At 46.9% G+C, this 18,023-nt stretch overlaps 2 protein-coding genes across 6 annotated transcripts in view; one reads left to right on the plus strand and one right to left on the minus strand.

Annotated features, from left to right (window-relative positions):
• Nucleotides 1-5,769: 5,769 nt before the first annotated feature.
• On the minus strand, nt 5,770-8,511 carry HPS6 (HPS6 biogenesis of lysosomal organelles complex 2 subunit 3). The gene has a single exon (XM_017674374.3). It carries the CDS (start codon nt 8,376-8,378, stop codon nt 5,967-5,969), a length of 2,412 nt encoding a protein of 803 aa, XP_017529863.1. The 5' UTR covers nt 8,379-8,511; the 3' UTR covers nt 5,770-5,966.
• Nucleotides 8,512-14,105: 5,594 nt separating this feature from the next.
• Nucleotides 14,106-18,023, plus strand: part of ARMH3 (armadillo like helical domain containing 3) — a 233,335-nt gene continuing 229,417 nt past the window's right edge. For 2 of the 5 annotated variants that reach the window (XR_012133065.1, XM_037001304.2), the window contains exon 1: nt 14,108-14,500. The gene's annotated coding sequence lies outside the window, so the exon portion shown is untranslated. Of the gene's footprint in view, nt 14,501-18,023 lie in introns of all 5 variants that reach the window. The other 3 variants (XM_073240515.1, XM_037001303.2, XM_037001302.2) reach the window with 3 other exon arrangements.

Raw genomic sequence — 18,023 nt, forward strand, 5'->3', positions numbered from 1 at the left:
CCACACCGACCCTCCATAATCCCCAAAGGGGCTTGTGGGAACAATCACTAGTCAGTCATGAGCAGTCACTTGATTTCCCCTCTGGACAGCTATCTCAGTGATATCCAAGTCAGTGTTCCCCTGCCTTGGCCCAGGACACCGACCTGGCTCTGCCTGGGTCCCCTCTACTCCTATACCTCCCTTCAGCCTTTCCCTCCCCCCGACTGTAGCTTTCCTAACCCCAGAATCTGTCTACTTCTGTTGGGGAAGGAAGTCCTGTCCCCCAGTTCTGAGGCTCCAGGCTGTACCTAGAGCCTGCCTGGGGCTGTTAGGGGTATGGGCAATGCCTACTTATCAGTTTTCCCCAGGACAAAACAAAACTAATGGAGACTTTGAGAAGACTGCATACCACCTTGAAATCTGTGTGACTGCCAAAGCCTGAGAACCTGAAACCTGTATAAGACCTGGACAGTCTGCTTTTCCAGAACTTCCAGGTCAGGAGGGCCTAGGATGAGGTGGATTATTTCTCCCTCTTCCCCAACTCTTCACAGCTCCTTCCTTTTTCCTTTATTTCTCAGATAATGGAAACCTCTGGGAGACCAGATCTAGACTGGCTGTCCCACTGGCTATACACTTTGACTATAACTCTGGTGAGAGGCCCCAAGGGACCCCTCTTAGCCCCTTCCTCACTCCTCCCAGAATTCACAACTGAGAGCCTCCTCTGCTCCCCAGAGTGAATGCCTCTCTCATGCCTCTGTTCCCATTCCCACCTGTCTGTCTCATCTCCTGGTCCAACCCCATCCTCCTACTCATCTCTTGACTCTCTCTCCTCATCTTTGTTCTTGCTCACATGCAGACTTTGGGAGCCAGGCCCAGGCCCTTCCTCTGCTAATCAGAGAAATTATGCCAAGAACTCTATCCACAACTGATGAGTAACCTTGGCCATCAGCCCTGCCCTCATAGACTGATTCAGCCTCCAGCCCTACCTGAGTTGTTTACCAGCAGAAATGGGGACCACATGGTAATAATGTAAGCACAGTTTACAATTCACATGGTCCATTAGCCTTGAAATTGTGATTCTTGAAAAATTTTTTATTTGGGGAGATTTACCTCCATTTCAAATTATGTGCATATAGTGATACTACATTGATTTTGAATAAGGCCCTAGATCTTGTCCCCATATTTAAAATTTATATAAAATATGATCTCACTGCACCTTCCCAGGAAATTCTGCTATGCATTCAACTTTCTCCCAGTTGGACCAAATTATCCAAGTCAGATGGTAGCTGGGGCAGAGTTCCAACCCTGGAGAGGAAGCATCCTGACAGCTCAGGACTGCTTTCTTCTGGGTGATGCCATCCTACTACAAGTCCAGGGTCCCTACTCCTCCCCATGATTTTGCTCCCTGAATCCTACCCTGATCTCCTTCTCCTTCTTTTCTCTGCCTTTAGAGAACTTCCAGAGGCTTCCCTTAGTCCTTAGGCAAAAAAATGGGTAAGTGTGCACAGGTTTGACGGTAATGGGTGGAACTGGCAGTGACAAGAGTAACCACCAGGGGGAGCCTGTGCCTAAGAAGAGACTGAGTTGGGGCCCACGGGAGCCACTGAGAATTTTCCTTTTCTCAGGGCTGTAAAGGCACCAGGTATTTCAGCCTGGTATAGGCCATTATGAAGCAGAGGTTCTAAAGCTGCCCCCTCTCTACTCTCTGACTGCCTTTTCCTCTGACCATTAGGGAAAGTGTGAACCAAATTTTGGTGTATTTGCACAATGTGGAACATTTCCTGAGGACAAGTTTTTTGACCATCATGTGGGGATTAGGGAGTCCCGGGTCATACCAGTTATGTTCATTCATTCCACCTCCACCCCAACTCCTAGATGGCCCTGGTTCAGCTTCTCCATCCCCACCATTGCCCCAGGAGGCCTGGTTCTTCCTTTAGATCCAGCTGACCTACTTGCATCAATTTCAGGTCTGGATCAACCAAAAAGTGAGTCTAGCCTATGGGAAGTAGGAAAGAAAGCCAGAGAATCCCTAAAGTCCAGGGCTCAATCCCTCTGACCCCAGGCCTTTGGGACCAGTCAGTTCCCGCATGTACAACAATGACAATGGAACCTACAGTGAGCCTGGTTCTGTGATAAATGTTGAGGATACACAAATACAAATAACCATAGTCTCTGCCCTCTAGGAACTTGCACACTAAACAGGGAGACAAGTAAGCAGACAATCACAGCATAATTTGATAAATGCTTTTTTAGAGATAGAACAGGAGAAGGTGAAACTAAATCTATTGGGAGTGAGTAGGGAAATCTTAGGAGGGGAGGTGACCTTTGAAGTGTATCTTCAAGGGTATAGGCCAGACAGAGAAGAAAGTGAAAAGCATGCCAAGCATAAGGTGGAGTGGAGGGGGGAAGCCTCATGAGTTCAGGGAACCACAAGTAATTCAAAGTGTAATACATTCTTCAGAGATTGGGAAAGGGAAGGAAGAGTGACTGGAGAAAAGACTGGAAAGAGGCAGGGCCAATCATGAAGGAAAAGATATGTTTGTCGAGAATTTGGCCTTTACCCTAAATATTGATGTGGGTGCCAAACTTGATCAGATTTTTATGTTATGGTACACTGGGTAAGCAAGGTTAGACTTGATGAGACAGGGATACCAACTAGAAACCCACTGTAACAGTCTCAATGACAGGTGGCCAGGGCCAGGCCTAGGGCTGGGTCAGGGTGCTGGAGTGGTCTGGACACTGGCTCACCCTGGTCACCAGGTCCAACTTCCTATAGGCCACATGTAGAAGAAGGGGTGGGGGTCTGGTCTCTGGTCTTTGCAGGTTGGAGAAGACTTGGGTTGCTGTAGTCCTGTAGTCCAGTCATAGATGCATGGAAGCTGGTCTGTGTTCAAACAGTGGATCCCCTGGTAAGGGAAGAGAAATAGAGCTGGGCCTGGGAGTGTGGATTGGAAGTAGGGAGATGAAAAAGGGAGGATTGGGCCTCATGGCTACCTAGGCTGGTAGAGGAGCCTTGCTTTGCTTCCTCTCCTTTGCCAGCTTGCATTCTGGTCTTGCTGAGCTTCAGTTTCATCTTCAAGCTTCCCAGAGGTTATTGCCAAGTGAACTTGAGAGAGCTCCAAAGGTGAGGCACACCTGTGGAAATGCTCCTACCCATGGCCTAGGATCCTCTCCCTTACCTACCCAGGGACCTCAGGCTCTCCTACCTCCTTCTGCCCAGGGACCTTGGATTGCTCAGAACCTTCCACTGCTGAAACCCTTCAACCCCAGAACTTCCCCTTTTACTCAGACACCCAAGATCAAGCTCCTAGATCACCTCAGCTCCTCAATCGCCCACTTCCGAATGTCCCAGCATCTTGTCCAGCAATCTTCTTTGCCTTCTGGCCCTAGAACCTTCCCTCCTAACCCAACACCTCAGAGGTGGGATCTCCATTCACATATTCAGAGCCCTCTGACTCAGGAGGAAGATCACACCAGACTTGTTCTGTCTTCTCACACACTCCACCAGACCCAGTCATATGATGTCTGTATCCCTGAGCTGTTCTCTAAAGTCTTGAGATATAGTTTGGGGTCCCTTGTACCTCCCACATTAGAGGAAGGGCATGAGCAAGGATAAGGGTAATCAAGAGCCCGGTCTGTAAAAGCAGGTGAAATTTCCCATCCAAGCCCACCTGCTCCCCTCAGAGCTGCCAGGCTGGAATGGTTCCCCACCTAGAGGCCCTACTCATGAGTAGCTATGAAGAACTTGATCTATACAACTCCAAGGAAAAACCTTGCCCCCATTTTTTGCCCATGCGTCCAGGGCACCACTGAGTACAGTTCCTTCTCCTCCTGGCACAGTACAGAGCCAAATCTCAGGCTGAGAAGAAACAACCATGGTTCAGCAGGATCATGAACAGGAAGCAGATCCATGCTTTTGTGCATCCCCAACTTCCCATTGATTTAGCCAGAGTAGTTCAGGCTTGACCAAGAAGAGGAGGCAGAGCCCCTCCCAGATGAGGAAGGGGCTGAGGTGGAGTCCAAGAGGTGACCTGTCCCTACTTTGGGGCCTCTGGGAGGAGTAGTAGCTTAAGGGCTGGGAGCTTGACTCCTGGTGTTGGCTGGCCAGGACAAGGGCTGTCCAAGTTCTGGATGAGGCCAAGGTGCTGTCCCTAGACTTGTTAGGCTGAGCAGCCCTCCCAGAACCTCCATGAGGCTGAGGAGTAACACCAGACTTGGATAAGCCTTAGGGATTGTCCTCTTTCCTGAAAGACTGAGAAACTTCCCATATGAGCCTTAAGGGCCACCTTAAGACCAGCATGAAGCAGAGAAGAATCCAAGCTACAGGTCTCGGCTGAGGACAAAGCTGACTGGCAGTCCTCCTCACCTTGGTCTCAAGCCTGGACAAGTGATAGCTGGGGTTCCAGGAAAATGGTGACTAGCAGCATCCAGGGGCCTACCCCAAGGCCAGAACTAGGCTGAGAGGTCACTTGGGTAGAAGTGGGCAGAGGGCCAACACCTTTTTGGAAGTGGTTTGGCTAACTAAATCCAGACAACCAGAAATCTGTGCCAGAGATGTTCTTGTTTCTTGGCTTAGGGAGTCAGCAGGAATGTGGATCCCTCCAAGCAACCCTGCTCCCGTGACTCGTTTCTAAGCCAGAGGGCTCTTCTGTGTGTGGTAAATCTTCCACTCAACCAGGGGCTGCTCCAGGACTCCTGGGAGATAGGCATGAGCCCAGGGCCCATCCCAGTTCCTACTCAAGAACAGAAGTCTTGGGGAAAGGAATGGTACAGCTCAGCACATCTCCCTCATGATAGCCTAGAAAAGCTAGCATTGAGCCACAAATGAGAAATGCATTCAAGCCCAAGGAGGTAGCAGCTACTGGGCTGTACTGTGAGGTGGTTCAAATTTTAGAGCTGCTACTTTCTAGTTGACTGACCTTGGCCAAGTAATCTTTCTAAATCCTTATTTCCTCACCTGTACAATAGTTATATTGCTACTTTCCTGATGGGGTTATTAAAAGCATTAAATGAGGGATTATTTAAAGACTGCCAGAGTGTCTGGCACATATTACATGCTCATAAATGTTAATTATTTCCATTTTTGGAAGTGGCTACTTCAGCCAACAGAATCAGATTCAATCACTTCTATGAACCACAATCATCTGTGACCCTCAGTTGTTCAAAAGCACACAAATGGTGTATATATTTCTGGAGTATTTTCCAACACCAACAATTAGTCCTCTGCGGACAATTCTGTAAGTTTCCCTACTTCAAATGCCACTCACAAGTCACTCATACTTCTGACTGGGTATAAATTGGGAGTTTTAATGCTATAAATTGGTTTTATAATTTGCTAGAATGGCTCACAGAACTGAGGAAAATACTTATGTTTACATTTTTATTACAAAAGGATGAACTCAGAACAGTCAGATGGAAGAGGAGCATAGGGTTAAGGTATGGGGTGGGGGTGCATGTGGAGCATCCATATCTCCTCTGGGTGCATCTCCCTCCCAGCACCTTGATGGGTGTTAATTAAGCCAGAAGTTCATCAGACTTGTTCAGTTTTTATAGAGCTCCATCTCTAGCCCCACTTCCCTCCCAGGAGGTTGGGGATGGGGCTCCAAGTTCAACCCTCTCACCATTTAGTCTTTCTGGTGACCATCCCCACCCTGAGGCTGGAGATCCTAACCCTAAGTTACCTCATTAGCATAAAAGCAGGTGTGATCTAAAGGGGCTTATTATGAATAACAAGACAGTCAAGAAAATTCCAAGGGTTTTAGGAGCTTTGTGCCAGGATAAAAACTTGAGGACAAGACCAAACATATTTATTATACCACAATATTTAACAATATATCTATATCTATATCTATATCTATATCTATATCTATATCTATATCTATTTTTAATTGTTTCAGAAGAGAGAAGAGTATTGTACACACAGGACCCATCTTGGCTCCCTCCAACTCCTAGACCCCCTTCTCTGATCATTGTCCTAGAAATGCTTTTTAGACTGTGTCAGTCACACAGAGGCCCTGCCCAGATGGTGCCCAGGCCTCCGAGCCTGGGTGGTCTAATGCCTGAAGGGTAGTCATAGGTCCCCGAGGTGGGGTGGGTGGTGGAGTGCCAGGATCATGTAGGATGTCCTCATACAGGCTTAGAACTGGGCCTAAGGGCTGTCTTTGAGCCCCAGTCTGCTCCAACAGGGTTCTGAGCAAGCCCACAGTGAGAGGGGGCTCTGCCCCAGGCTCAGGGAATGGGGTAGGGGCCTCCAACTCATCTGGGAGATGTGACCTCAGTAGAAGCAGGAGCTCAACTGGAGCTAGGTCTGGTGGGCAAAGGCGGCAAAGGAGGGGGAGGTGAGCATCAAGCTGGCGGTGCTGGGCAAATTCAGCCAGTAGCAGTTTGAAGATTTCACTTTGAAGCAGGGGGCTGGAGGGGCCAAGGGCCAAGCCAGCCTCTAAAACCCGCTCCCACTGCTCCTTTTGTACCAGCTGCCCCACAGCTTGGAGCACAGCTTTGGGCCTGCCACTGCCCAAGAGCAGCTCTAGCTCCAGTGCCTCAGGCCTGGTCCCCTCCTCACCTAGTACTGCAAGTGCTCGGCGATACAGGGGCGGTCCTGGGCCCCCTCCCCCCCAGCCAGGCCCACCCTGCTGCTGTGCCAGTTCCACAAAGGGCGGCAGCCATCGAGGCTCCAGCCGGCACAAGCAATGGCACAGGAGTTCAAAGAGGGGCAGTATCCCATTGGGGGGTTCCTTTTCAGCTGCTGTACTCCCTAGTACCTTCTTCCATACATCAGGGGGAGCTTGGGACCTCAGCCTGCCATTTCCATCTGGCTGGAGCTGCAGGACCCTGAGGACCGCACCCCAGGCTGCTGTAGGAAGGGCTTGGAAAACAGTGTTGAGCTGGGCCAGCTGGTCTCCCATCAACTCGGTCCTCAGCAGGCGTGTCACTTCCTGCTCTGCCAGCTCAGTCCAGCCAACCTCCTCATCATCCCCAGCCACCAGCTGGGCTTTGAGCTGCTCTAAGCCCCGGTAATCCCGAAGCTCGCCCCTCAGGGTGGTCAATAGTGTAGATGGGGCCATATGGCCCTGGAGGATGGAGGCCAGGGCCTGGGGTGCCCGGAATGTGCTGTTGTGTCTCAGTTCATCTGGGGTGAGCTGGGCACCTCGCAGGCTCCGCCGCTGGTAGTACTTGCAGGCCTCCTCAAACACCAGGTCTTCAGCTGAAGGCAGCTCAAGGCCCTGTGGGGCCTCCCAACCTATTTGAAACAGACCCAAGGCTGAAAGCAAGCGAAGACCCCTTCGCATCTCTAGCTCTTCCTCGTTCCTCATGCCAGGGGCTGGTGGTTCCAGCAAATGTACTCGGTCTGTACTTAGGACCTTCCTTTCCAGCAGCTGCCCACTACTCATGTCTAGCAGTTCCAATGTGGAGCCCAGCACACAGGCCAGAGTGCCATGAAATGTTCCCAGTGCTGCAGACCCTGCTGGGCCTATGGGTGCCTCTTGCAGGGTGCCCACAGCTCGGGTGCCACCGTGAGACTGCATCAGACTCACAGTACCTTTGAAGTCAAGCAACAACAGGCCCTGGGGAGTTGGGGCCCAGGTGTGTACAGTCAGTGGCTGCCCGGGGGACAGTAGCCCAGGAAGACCTCGGAGCAGGGTCCGGAAGTCCCATGTATCCCCTCGTTCGGGATTCAGGCTCTTACTGTAGGAGAGGCCAAGACATGGGGCAGCCACCATCACCTTGCCCTTGCCTGGGCTCCAGATGAGCAAAATGTGGACCGCACCAGGCCAGGTGGTGGCAGTGGGCACCAGGAAGAGGTCTTTGCGGGAGGCCAGAAGCCCGAAAGGGGGACAGTGGCGCAGCAGAATGTGTCTGCGGCCCAAGTTGGCGCCGGCCTCTCCGCTGAGCTCCAGGGACCGGACGCACACGCAGTGGTTTAAAGAAGCTGTGGGCGATTCTAGGTGGCCCTCAGCTTCAGCCTGACGCTCCTCACACCACACCAGGCGGCCTCGGGGGGCCGCCACAGCCACCACGCGGGCTCCACCGCCAGGACACAGCTCGGTGCTCTGCAGCAGCCGCCAACCGGGCCCCACCCCTGGGCCCCAGAATTCGGCTAAGCCACTTTCCCACACCAGGATCAGCGCAGGTCGCACCGGCCACGGCAGGAAGAAGGCGTCTAGTGGAGAAGGGTGGCCAGCCGGCCAGGCACGCTCCAGCTCCTCGCCGGGTCCACGCACCGCGACCAGAAGCTGAGGGGACGGTGCCCCCAGGGGTCGCAGCAGCAGCAGGTGGCGGCCGTCCGAGCTGTAGCGGACTCGGACGGTTGGGTCCCCGGCCAGCAACTCCCGAAGCCGGGCTGCCCCGCTGAAGTTGCTCAGGTCAGAGACCAGGCGCAAAGTCCCAGCACGCTTCATGGTGCCGTCCGCGCCGGAGCACACCGAGGGCGCGCTGCCCGGTGAGGTCAGGCCCGGCTCCTGAGCCCCGGCTCTCGGGAGAGGTGGAGAGTGGGGCTGAGACTTCCGGCCCTCGTAGAGGAGGTGGGCGGAGACCCAGGCTGAGTCAGCTCCGTCCCTCCCGGCAGGCGAGCTCAGGGCCTGCCCAGGTCACGCCCCGCCGGCACGACTCCGCCCCCAGAGGAGGAGCTACGGGAGAGTTGCGGGGGGTGGGGGTGGGGCTTGGGGGGGACGCCTTGGTGTGGGAGGAGCCACCTGAGCACCCAAGGGCTCAGCACCTGACACCTCGCCAGCCCTAGGAGCTGAGCGGCTATGTAGGCTCGCTGCCCCACGTTCCTGAAAGCCGTGGAGATGCCCAGAGTCTTACTCTGGAATTGGAATTACAGCCAGAATGAGCCTTGAACTGAAAGCATCCCCTTCTAAAGACTTTCCTTCCCTCCAAGCTTCGCTCACCCCAATTTATTCATTCATTATTCATGAATTATTGAGCACCTACTAAATGCCAGGTTCTGAGTAGACGGCCCTTGAACAAAACAGAAAACCTTAACCACATGGAAATGACAAACTTGTGAAAAATAATCATAGCTAATGCTTCCATAGCATTTACTGTGTGACAGCTCCCCCCAGCCCCCCAACAGGCCCCTTTTACAGATAAGGAAAATGGAGCACAGGGAGATTAAATAAATTGATCAAGATCACACAGCTGTTAAGTACTAGAGGTAGAGGTAGGATTTCATCCACAGGCAATCTGAATCAGGGCACTAAACTACTATATTAACAGTTCACCAAAACTGACAGTCTGCCAGAAGACAAAATTAAAACATACTTTAGTGGCACTGAGTCTGTGTATAATTTCTCCAGCAACACCTACAAATTGATATGCAGGGATCCTTTCCTGACTGCCTGTTCAGGTGATGTGATAACCCTCCTTATGTCCTCCTTCTCCCTGCCTCCTGAAAAAACATACCAGAGAACCTACCTCCATTTCTATTTCATCATCCTCATTCTGTCCTGCTCTCAGCATAGAAACTCTCTCCAGTCTTATCCTGTCTTCTCATCTCCCCAACTCTACCCACCTTTCTCTCTCTCCCTTTCCTTTTAGTCAAATTTCTTGCAAAGATCCTCTAGCATTTGCTGCCTCCACTCTCTCTCCTATTCATTCTTCAAACCACTACTTACCTGAAGTAGATTTTCGGGAGGTATTCAAGGACATTTTTATTTCCTTTTCTCTCTGAGATAGTTAACAACCTCCTTTTTGAAAGTTCTTCCTGTGGTTTCCATGACATCTTTCCCCCTCTCCTTTTCTTCTTTTCCAGAGTATTTTTCAGACTACTTCCTCTTTTTTAGTCCTTCAGTATTTTGTTTGTCCTTGGTTCATCTTCCTCTACCATCCTTTTTTCCCCCACTATTTATTAAATTTTTTATTTTTTTATTATTTTTATTTTGGTATCATTATATACACTTATATGAGCAACATTGTGGTTACTAGATTCTCCCCATTATCAAGTCCCCACCACATACGCCATTACAGTCACTGTCCATCAGCGTAGTAAGATGCTATAGAATCACTACTTGTCTTCTCTGTGCTATACTGCCTTCCCTGTCCTCCCCACTCTACATTATGTGTGCTAATTGTAATGCCCCCTTTTCCCCTTATCCCTCCCTCTCTTCCTACCCATCCTCCCCAGTCCTTTTCCCTTTGATAACTGTTAGTCCATTCTTGGTTTCTGTTAGTCTGCTGCTGTTTTGTTCCTTCAGTATTTTATTTGTTCTTATTCTCCACATATGAGTGAAATCATTTGGTACTTGTCTTTCTCCGCCTGGCTTATTTCACTGAACATAATACCCTCTAGCTCCATCCATGTCGTTGCAAATGGTAGGATTTGTTTTCTTCTTATGGCTGAATAATATTCCATTGTATATATGTACCACATCTTCTTTATCCATTCATCTACTGATGGACACTTAGGTTGCTTCTATTTCTTGACTATTGTAAATAATACTGCAATAAACATAGGGGTGCATATGTCTTTTTCAAACTGGGCTCCTGCATTCTTAGGGAAAATTCCTAGGAGTGGAATTCCTGGGTCAAATGGTATTTCTATTTTCAGTTTTTTGAGGAGCCTCCATATTGCTTTCCACAATAGTGGAACTAATTTACATTCCCAACAGCAGTGTAGGAGGGTTCCCCTTTCTCCACATCCTTGCCAACATTTGTTGTTGTTTGTCTTTTGGATGTTGGCCATCCTAACAGGTGTGAGGTGATATCTCATTGTGGTTTTAATTTGCATTTCTCTGATGATTAGCAATGTGAATCATCTTTTCATATGCCTGTTGGCCATCTGAACTTCTTTGGAGAAGTGTCTGTTCGGATCCTCTGCCCGTTTATTTCTATTTTGGTATCATTAATGTATAATTACATGAGCAACATTATGGTTACTAGACTCCCCCCATTATCAAGTCCCCACCACATACCCCATTACAGTCACTGTCCATCAGCATAGTAAGATGCTATAGAATCACTACTTATCTTCTCTGTGTTATACTGCCTTCCCCGTGCCCCCACCCCTACATTATGTGTGCTAATCATGTCCCTTTTATCCCCTTATCTCTCCCTCTGACCATTTTTAAATTGGATTATTTGCTTTTTGTTTGTTGAGGTGTGTGAGCTCTTTGTATATTGTGGATGTCAACCCCTTATTGGATATGTCATTTATGAATATATCCTCCCACACTGTAGGATGCCATTTTGTTCCACTGATGGTGTCCTTTGCTGTACAGAAGTTTTTTTAGTTTGATAGAATCCCACTTGTTAATTTTTGCTTTTGTTTCCCTTGCCTGTGGAGATATGTTCATGAAGAAGTTGTTCATGTTTATATTCAAGAGAGTTTTGCCTATGTTTTCTTCTAAGAGTTTTATGGTTTCATGGCTTACATTTAGGTCTCTGATCCATTTCGAGTTTATTTTTGTGTATGGAGTTAGACAGTAATCCAGTTTCATTCTCTTACATGTAGCTGTCGGGTTTTTCCAATACCAGCTGTTGAAGAGGCTGTCATTTCCCCATTGTATATCCATGGCTCCTTTATGGTATATTAATTGACCATATATGCTTGGGTTAATATCTGGACTCTCTATACTGTTCCACTGGTCTATGGGTCTGTTCTTGTGCCAGTACCAAATTGTCTTGATTACTGTGATTTTGTAGTAGAGCTTGAAGTTGGGAAATGAGATGCCCCCTGCTTTATTCTTTCTTCTCAGGGTTGCTTTGGCTATTCAGGGTCTTTTGTGGTTCCATATGAATTTTTGAACTATTTGTTTCAGTTGGTTGAAGAGTGCTGTTGGTATTTCGATAGGGATTGCCCTGAATCTGTAGATTGCTTTAGGCAGGATGGCCATTTTGACAGTATTAATTCTTCCTACCCAAGAACATGGGATGAATTTTCATTTATTAGTGTCCTCTTTAATTTCTCTTAAGAGTGTCTTGTAGTTTTCAGGGTATAGGTCTTTCACTTCCTTGGTTAGGTTTATTCCTAGGTATTTTATTCTTTTTGATGCAATTGTGAATGGAATTGTTTCCCTGATTTCTCTTTCTGCTTGTTCCCTCTACTGTCTTTTAATGGTTGTGTTTAAATTCTGCCCCTCCCCCCCTTTTTACCCTCTTTCTAGACCATTCCCTCCCTTCTCATGACTTGAACCACTATCACTAGGCCAATGGCTCCAAAATATTTATCTATAGCCCAGCTATCTCTGCTGAATGCCAATAAACATGAGACCACATATCTACTAAATATTTCTGCCTGGATGTCTCACAGACATTTCAATCTCAACGTGTCCTTATCATTACCTCCTGCCCAAATTTTCTCCTCCTCCAGCTGTTCCTAGTTGCCATAGAACTTCTTTAATCTTTATGTCCTCACTTTTACAGTAGAGCCTGGCACAAATATGTCAAAAGATGTTTGGTAAAGAAATGAGTAAGCTTGAGTGGGCACATGTCTGTGTGTGTGATATCACTTAGGAACTTTTTTGGCTAAGAGTTACAGAATAATTACAGAAATAGGCTATCTTAAGAAAAATTGAATTTTCTTAGAGCATAGTGGCTAAAAGAGTCTTTAGGAGACAGGAAAAGCATGCTTGGAAAATGAGGAAGGAAGACACTCTCTGAAGTCCAAAATTTAGGAGGCATAACAATTTTTCAACAGGAACCACCTAGCAAAGATACACCACTTATGAATGAATTCTGACCATCCCTTCATCTTTGCATCTTGTGATCAAGAGTAAAGTCTTTGTAGGCTGTACCTAGTGGCCAAGCCCAGGTCACAAGAGCTCACTTATCTTGGTTGCTCATAGCCACGTTTTCCATCATGAATATATCCAAAGGAAGAGACTCCCAGGATGAGTGAAAGGGTTCAGTGCTAGATAACCAAACTAATATGATACAGGCCTTTTATTATACTCATTTTTCAGATAGGAAATTAATGCTTAGGGAGCTCAAACAATTGTCCAAAATCATCTACCTAGTAGGTAGCTGACCTGGTATTCATTCCCAGTGTAGCAGAGTTCATGCTTTTACCTATTCATTGTGTGGCCTTCTAATCTTACACTTGTCTGAATCTGTACTTAATTAACTTCCCAGATATAGGTGTGGATAGTGTATTGTGCTACTTTACCCTCATATCCTCTCCTTTCCTTTAAGACTTAATTCCATCTTCACCTTACCCCAGGAAGAGATTGATGTGGAATTTTCACTTCTTGGAATTTTCAGGGCATTTACAAACTTGAGCCTTTCTAACCCTGCCCTTGATAATTCACTGTATGATATTTAAAACAATTGTCTATCTCTCTGTCACTCTTTTACAACATAATCTCAGAATCATAATTTTTTTCAACTCCCAGAATTAGGTATTCAGCAGGTGTTCAGCAAAGGTTTGTTAAAAGGAAATCAGGTATGGAAAGTGTCCTTTCAGTTGCACTGGAGGCCTCTAACTGGTGCTTAGGAACTATTGGGGTTCACCTAAAGATGGCTTTTCTTGTCCCTTCTCATTTTTTTTTGTTAAAGTATCATTGATATACATTCTTATGAAGTTTTCACATGAAAAACAATGTGGTTACTACATTCACCCTTACTATTGAGTCCCCGCCATACCCCATTGCAGTCACTGTCCATCAGTGTAGTAAGATGCCACAGAGTCACTACTTGTCTTTTCTGTCGTCTCACTTTTTTTGTATTCTATTGAGGTATAACTTTTTACTACTAATCATGTCCTACGCAACTGTGTAAATAAACAAGAAAAAAAATTCCCCAAGAAAGAACCTGAGCTTCTGGGTCACTAAGATCTCTTTTCTGATAAACTGGGTTCAAACTCTTCGTCACCTCTTATTAACTTCAGAACGTTAGATAAGATATTTAATCACTCAGAATCTTTGTTTTCTCATCTGTGAAGTACTTGCTTCATGAAGTTATTGTAAGGATTGAAACACACACACACACACACACACACACACACACACTGCCTGGCATATCTTTTTTAATCCTCATTTTGCTTATGAGAAAACAGACTCAGAGAGGTTACTTGCTAGGTTATCACAGACTTGCTTTGCACACAATACGTATTTGTTGAAGTTTTATTTCCAATTTTTCACTTACAAAGTTTCAATAAATAATAGAACACGTATCATTCCAAACTTTGCCAATGTTTCTAGTCAATACATTTATTCCTAAAGTTGAGTTGCCGAGTTCAGCGTGTTCCATATTAAAAAAAAGACGCTGTTGCAATTTGCATCCAGTAGACCCGCAAGATAGGTTTGTTTTGCGAATTTCTTCTTCGCGGTGCATTTCGGGAGGTGTAGTCTTTGTGATGCTTGCTGGGGAATCGTGATCTGAGCCTGCCTAAGGAAGCAGTCCGGGAGGCACCTTCCACGAGGCGGGCTTTAGGACCCTGCGGGGGCACGGCAGCCGACTGGAAGAAGGGTCGGGAGAGGTCAGGAGCGCGTCGTTGAGCCTGGAGCAGCCGCGGCATTTGTGGTGTTGGGAGTGAGGGGGTCCAGGAGCTGCGCGGGTGGTGGAGCAGGACTCCGGGGTTTCGGTAAGCGGCGCCGGCCCGGGCGGGCTCCACACCTGGCCAACCCCTGCGGATCCTGCCATACTAGGCCTTGGCCCTGAGGCGGCCCTGGGGGCGGGGCCTGCACCGGCCTGGGGACGACGGGGGTGACTACGGGGAGAGGGAGGGAGGACAGCTGCTGGGGCGGGCTGAGGCTGCGTTTGGCTGGGAGGCTGGGCCCGGGGCGGCGGAGTGGAGCGTGAAATGGCTCACTCCTCCAGCGGTCGGTCCCTCCGACCATCCGATGCCGGTCATGTCCTTCCCAGTCCCTGTTGGGCCTTCCTGGCAGCTGAGGTGCTAACCTTTGACTCCAGCTCGGGCCGGATTCCGACCCCTCAAGCTACCTCGAGAGCCTGTCCTCCCAGATGGTTCCTGCCCCTTGGTGGTCTTCAGTCCAGCATGGCCCCGGAGAGGGTGTGGGGCGAGACCTCGGAGTAGGGCTAGAGGAAGGCCGGGCTGTCCGAAGTAGTTTTCAGGTGTCCCGGAAGGGCCCCCGTCGGGTTCTCTATTTTCAGTCCCTGACCGACGGGCTTTAGGCCACCCTTCACACAAAATCAGTGAAGCTACCATGTGGTCTCCGGGTTACTGGGTGCGGGCCTGGGAAATGAACCTGTGCCCAGGCAGCTGTGGGGAAGAACCAGAGAAAAACAGGTTCCCGGGGAAGGAGAGTGTTAGAAGTCTGGACGTGCTGCTTCTGGAGAATGGGAGAGTAGAAACTTGTCGCAGCCCCAATAAATGATTCTGGATCATCAGGTGCCCCCTTCTCCACGCGCCCCCCACCCCCCATGCCCCCCTGCCAATTCTTCCTCTAGTGAGAGCTGTTTCTTTGCCATTCTGAGCTCTCAGTGACTTTGTAAACCAAGGCAAATACAGTTTATGTCCCTACCCTTTACAAGTTAATTAGTATTATTTTGGGTGTGCCTTCAGATGGATTTGTGTGCACAGTACTTCCTATGTGAAGGATTTTGGGATGTCAGACCAATCACTTTTTTAGAGAAGGGTGGATCCTTCTTGTTAGGATTGTAAAGGGGGAATTCCCATTTTTTTCTTAGTGAATAGGGAAGCCTTTAAGGCTTTTTCATTGGAAAGTTTGACATTACAGTTAACTCGCTCAACATTTGTATAATGATTTAAAGAAAAATTGAAAACTCAAAGCAGTTACGAAAGTTGAAATTTCTCATAAAGCCAAGTTCAAGAATCCATCAAATTTGGGGAAAACAACCAAATAACAAGTTAATCCAGGGTATGTGAGGGTGAACTGTTTATTCAGTACACATTTATTGAGCACTTAACTATGTAACTGGCACTGGGGTTAGAAATATGAGTATCTTTCCTCAAGTATCTTTTCCTCTCTGATATATCCATATGGAATTGTAGTGCTGTGTGTTACATATCCATATAAAGGATATTAAACAGTAGGAGGGGAATACTGCCATTGCCTAGGAGACCCAGGAAAATCTTTGCAGGGAGGAGATACTCAATTGGGTGTTGAAGGATGAATAGGACCTTGCACAAGTAAGGAAAGGCATTCCAGTTGCAGAGAACAGCATGCATAAAATAAAAGCATGGTGAAAATGTGAGGGAAAGAAAAACAGATGATTTTTAAATGTGAGAAATTTGTCCCAAACAGAATGTGTGGTGGGGAAATTGCAAAGAGGTGAGACTGAAAAGAGGGTAGGAAGCCACCCCCTTTTTATATTAGGGAGTGACAGAAGTACAGATTAAAGTAATTAGAGATTAGGCAGTGAGACTAATTAGAGTTGTTACAGTTGACTGAGAACCTGAATGATGTGTGGCAGTGGAAATGAAGAGGAGGGGAATATATTTCAGAAATATTTCTGAGATAGATGCAACAGGACTTAGTGACTGGGTACAGAGTGTGCGCTAAGGTTTCTAATTTAAGAGATTGGGTGAGTGGGAATTTCATTGACCAGGATGTGGATTAGAAAACAGCCGATTTTTAAAAGGGTTGGGATGGCTATGGAAAGAGGTATACAGGAGATAAGTCTGGTCTGCTGAGATCAAGTTGCTTGTGAGATGTGCACATGGAGATGTTAGGAGGCAGCTGAAAGAAAGGAGGCCAGATGAGCTTAATATCTTGGCAGTAGCTATGAGTTAAGTGAAGGTATATGTGAAAAAAATCCTGGGAAAAAGTAATTTGATCTTGTTTATTTTTAAGTATCCGAATATGCACTTTTTCCATTTAATAGTGAGTTTCTCAACTTAGTAATTTTGGACCCCCTTTTTGTCTTACACTATCCCTGTGTTATTATAAGGTCTCGATAAATGTTAGTTATTAAGCTAGTGGGAAATCAATTTACTTTGCAGGGTTGCAGTTACTTTTGGGCTTTCTGTAAGAAGATTATAGGAGTGTGTCTTGTAACTTTCATTTTATACTTAGGTGGTATTCATGAGGCTTGTATGGTTCAACAGGAAAGAAAATGAAGAAGATGTGAGTGACTGTGCAGCTTGAGGAATTTCAGGGCTTGAACTAGGAGATAGACAGTATTAATTTACAGAAGCTCCTGCTCCTTGAGAAGAGGGTCTTACAGTGAATTCTCATTCTGGGAGATGTCAGAAAAATGTGATTTTCAAGCAGAGTTTCCTGAATCCTGTCAGTTTGGAGTCGATTCCTCCTTCTGAAGATGTAAATGGATTCCTTCTTTTTTTTTTTTTTAAATGCATGCCTTCTTGTGTAAAATAATTTGAAAGGGAACCTGAGGTAGTCATGTTTATGTAACCGTCTTCATCTGTGTTATTAGTTTGTGCAAGTAGGCAGACTCAATAGATGCTGATGGGACTGCATTAAATTCTCTTTTGTAAAGCTGGTTCACCTCTAGTAGATACAGACAGTGGTTGATACCTAGAATAGAGATTGGCAAATTCCTGATTTTGCCACTTACTGCTTAGTCTTGGGAAAGTCCCTGAATTACTTCCACTTTCAAGTATAGGTTAAACACCTACTCTGAAATGAGCACATACAAGATGTGGATGGTGCCTGATAGTGGCTCCTGTGCCTACTGAATTAGACAGTAGGTTCTCGCCTACTATCTAGAAAATAGGGGTGATGCTTGCCAGACAATGTCCTCAGTTACTGACTTTTCTTGAATAAAGTGGGAATGTTGATTTTATAGATATCAGATTGGAGTTTCCATAGAACATTAACTGAACCTGGATTTTGAATGTTTTATTAGTCAACACCTGTTTTTTTTGCACTAAAATTATGGTAGGTAGAAGGACTACCAGAGAGAGATTTAGTGGCTTTACTACTCACTAGCTATGTAACTTTGGGCAAAGTAAAATACTCTTTGTAAAATTATGGTAATAATACCTTCTTCATCTGGCTATTTTAATGATTAAATAATGTATATTTAAAGCACTTAAAACAGTGCCAAGTGTATAGTGAGTACTCAGTAGTGTCATTTGTTAGTATAGTGAGAGAGAGGCTGTACTCTGAAAGACTTGGATGAGTGAGTGATGAATTCCAGCTCCAGGAATTAAAAAAAGA

The sequence above is a fragment of the Manis javanica genome, chromosome 7 (assembly GCF_040802235.1).
Source record: "Manis javanica isolate MJ-LG chromosome 7, MJ_LKY, whole genome shotgun sequence".
Lineage (NCBI taxonomy): Eukaryota > Metazoa > Chordata > Mammalia > Pholidota > Manidae > Manis > Manis javanica.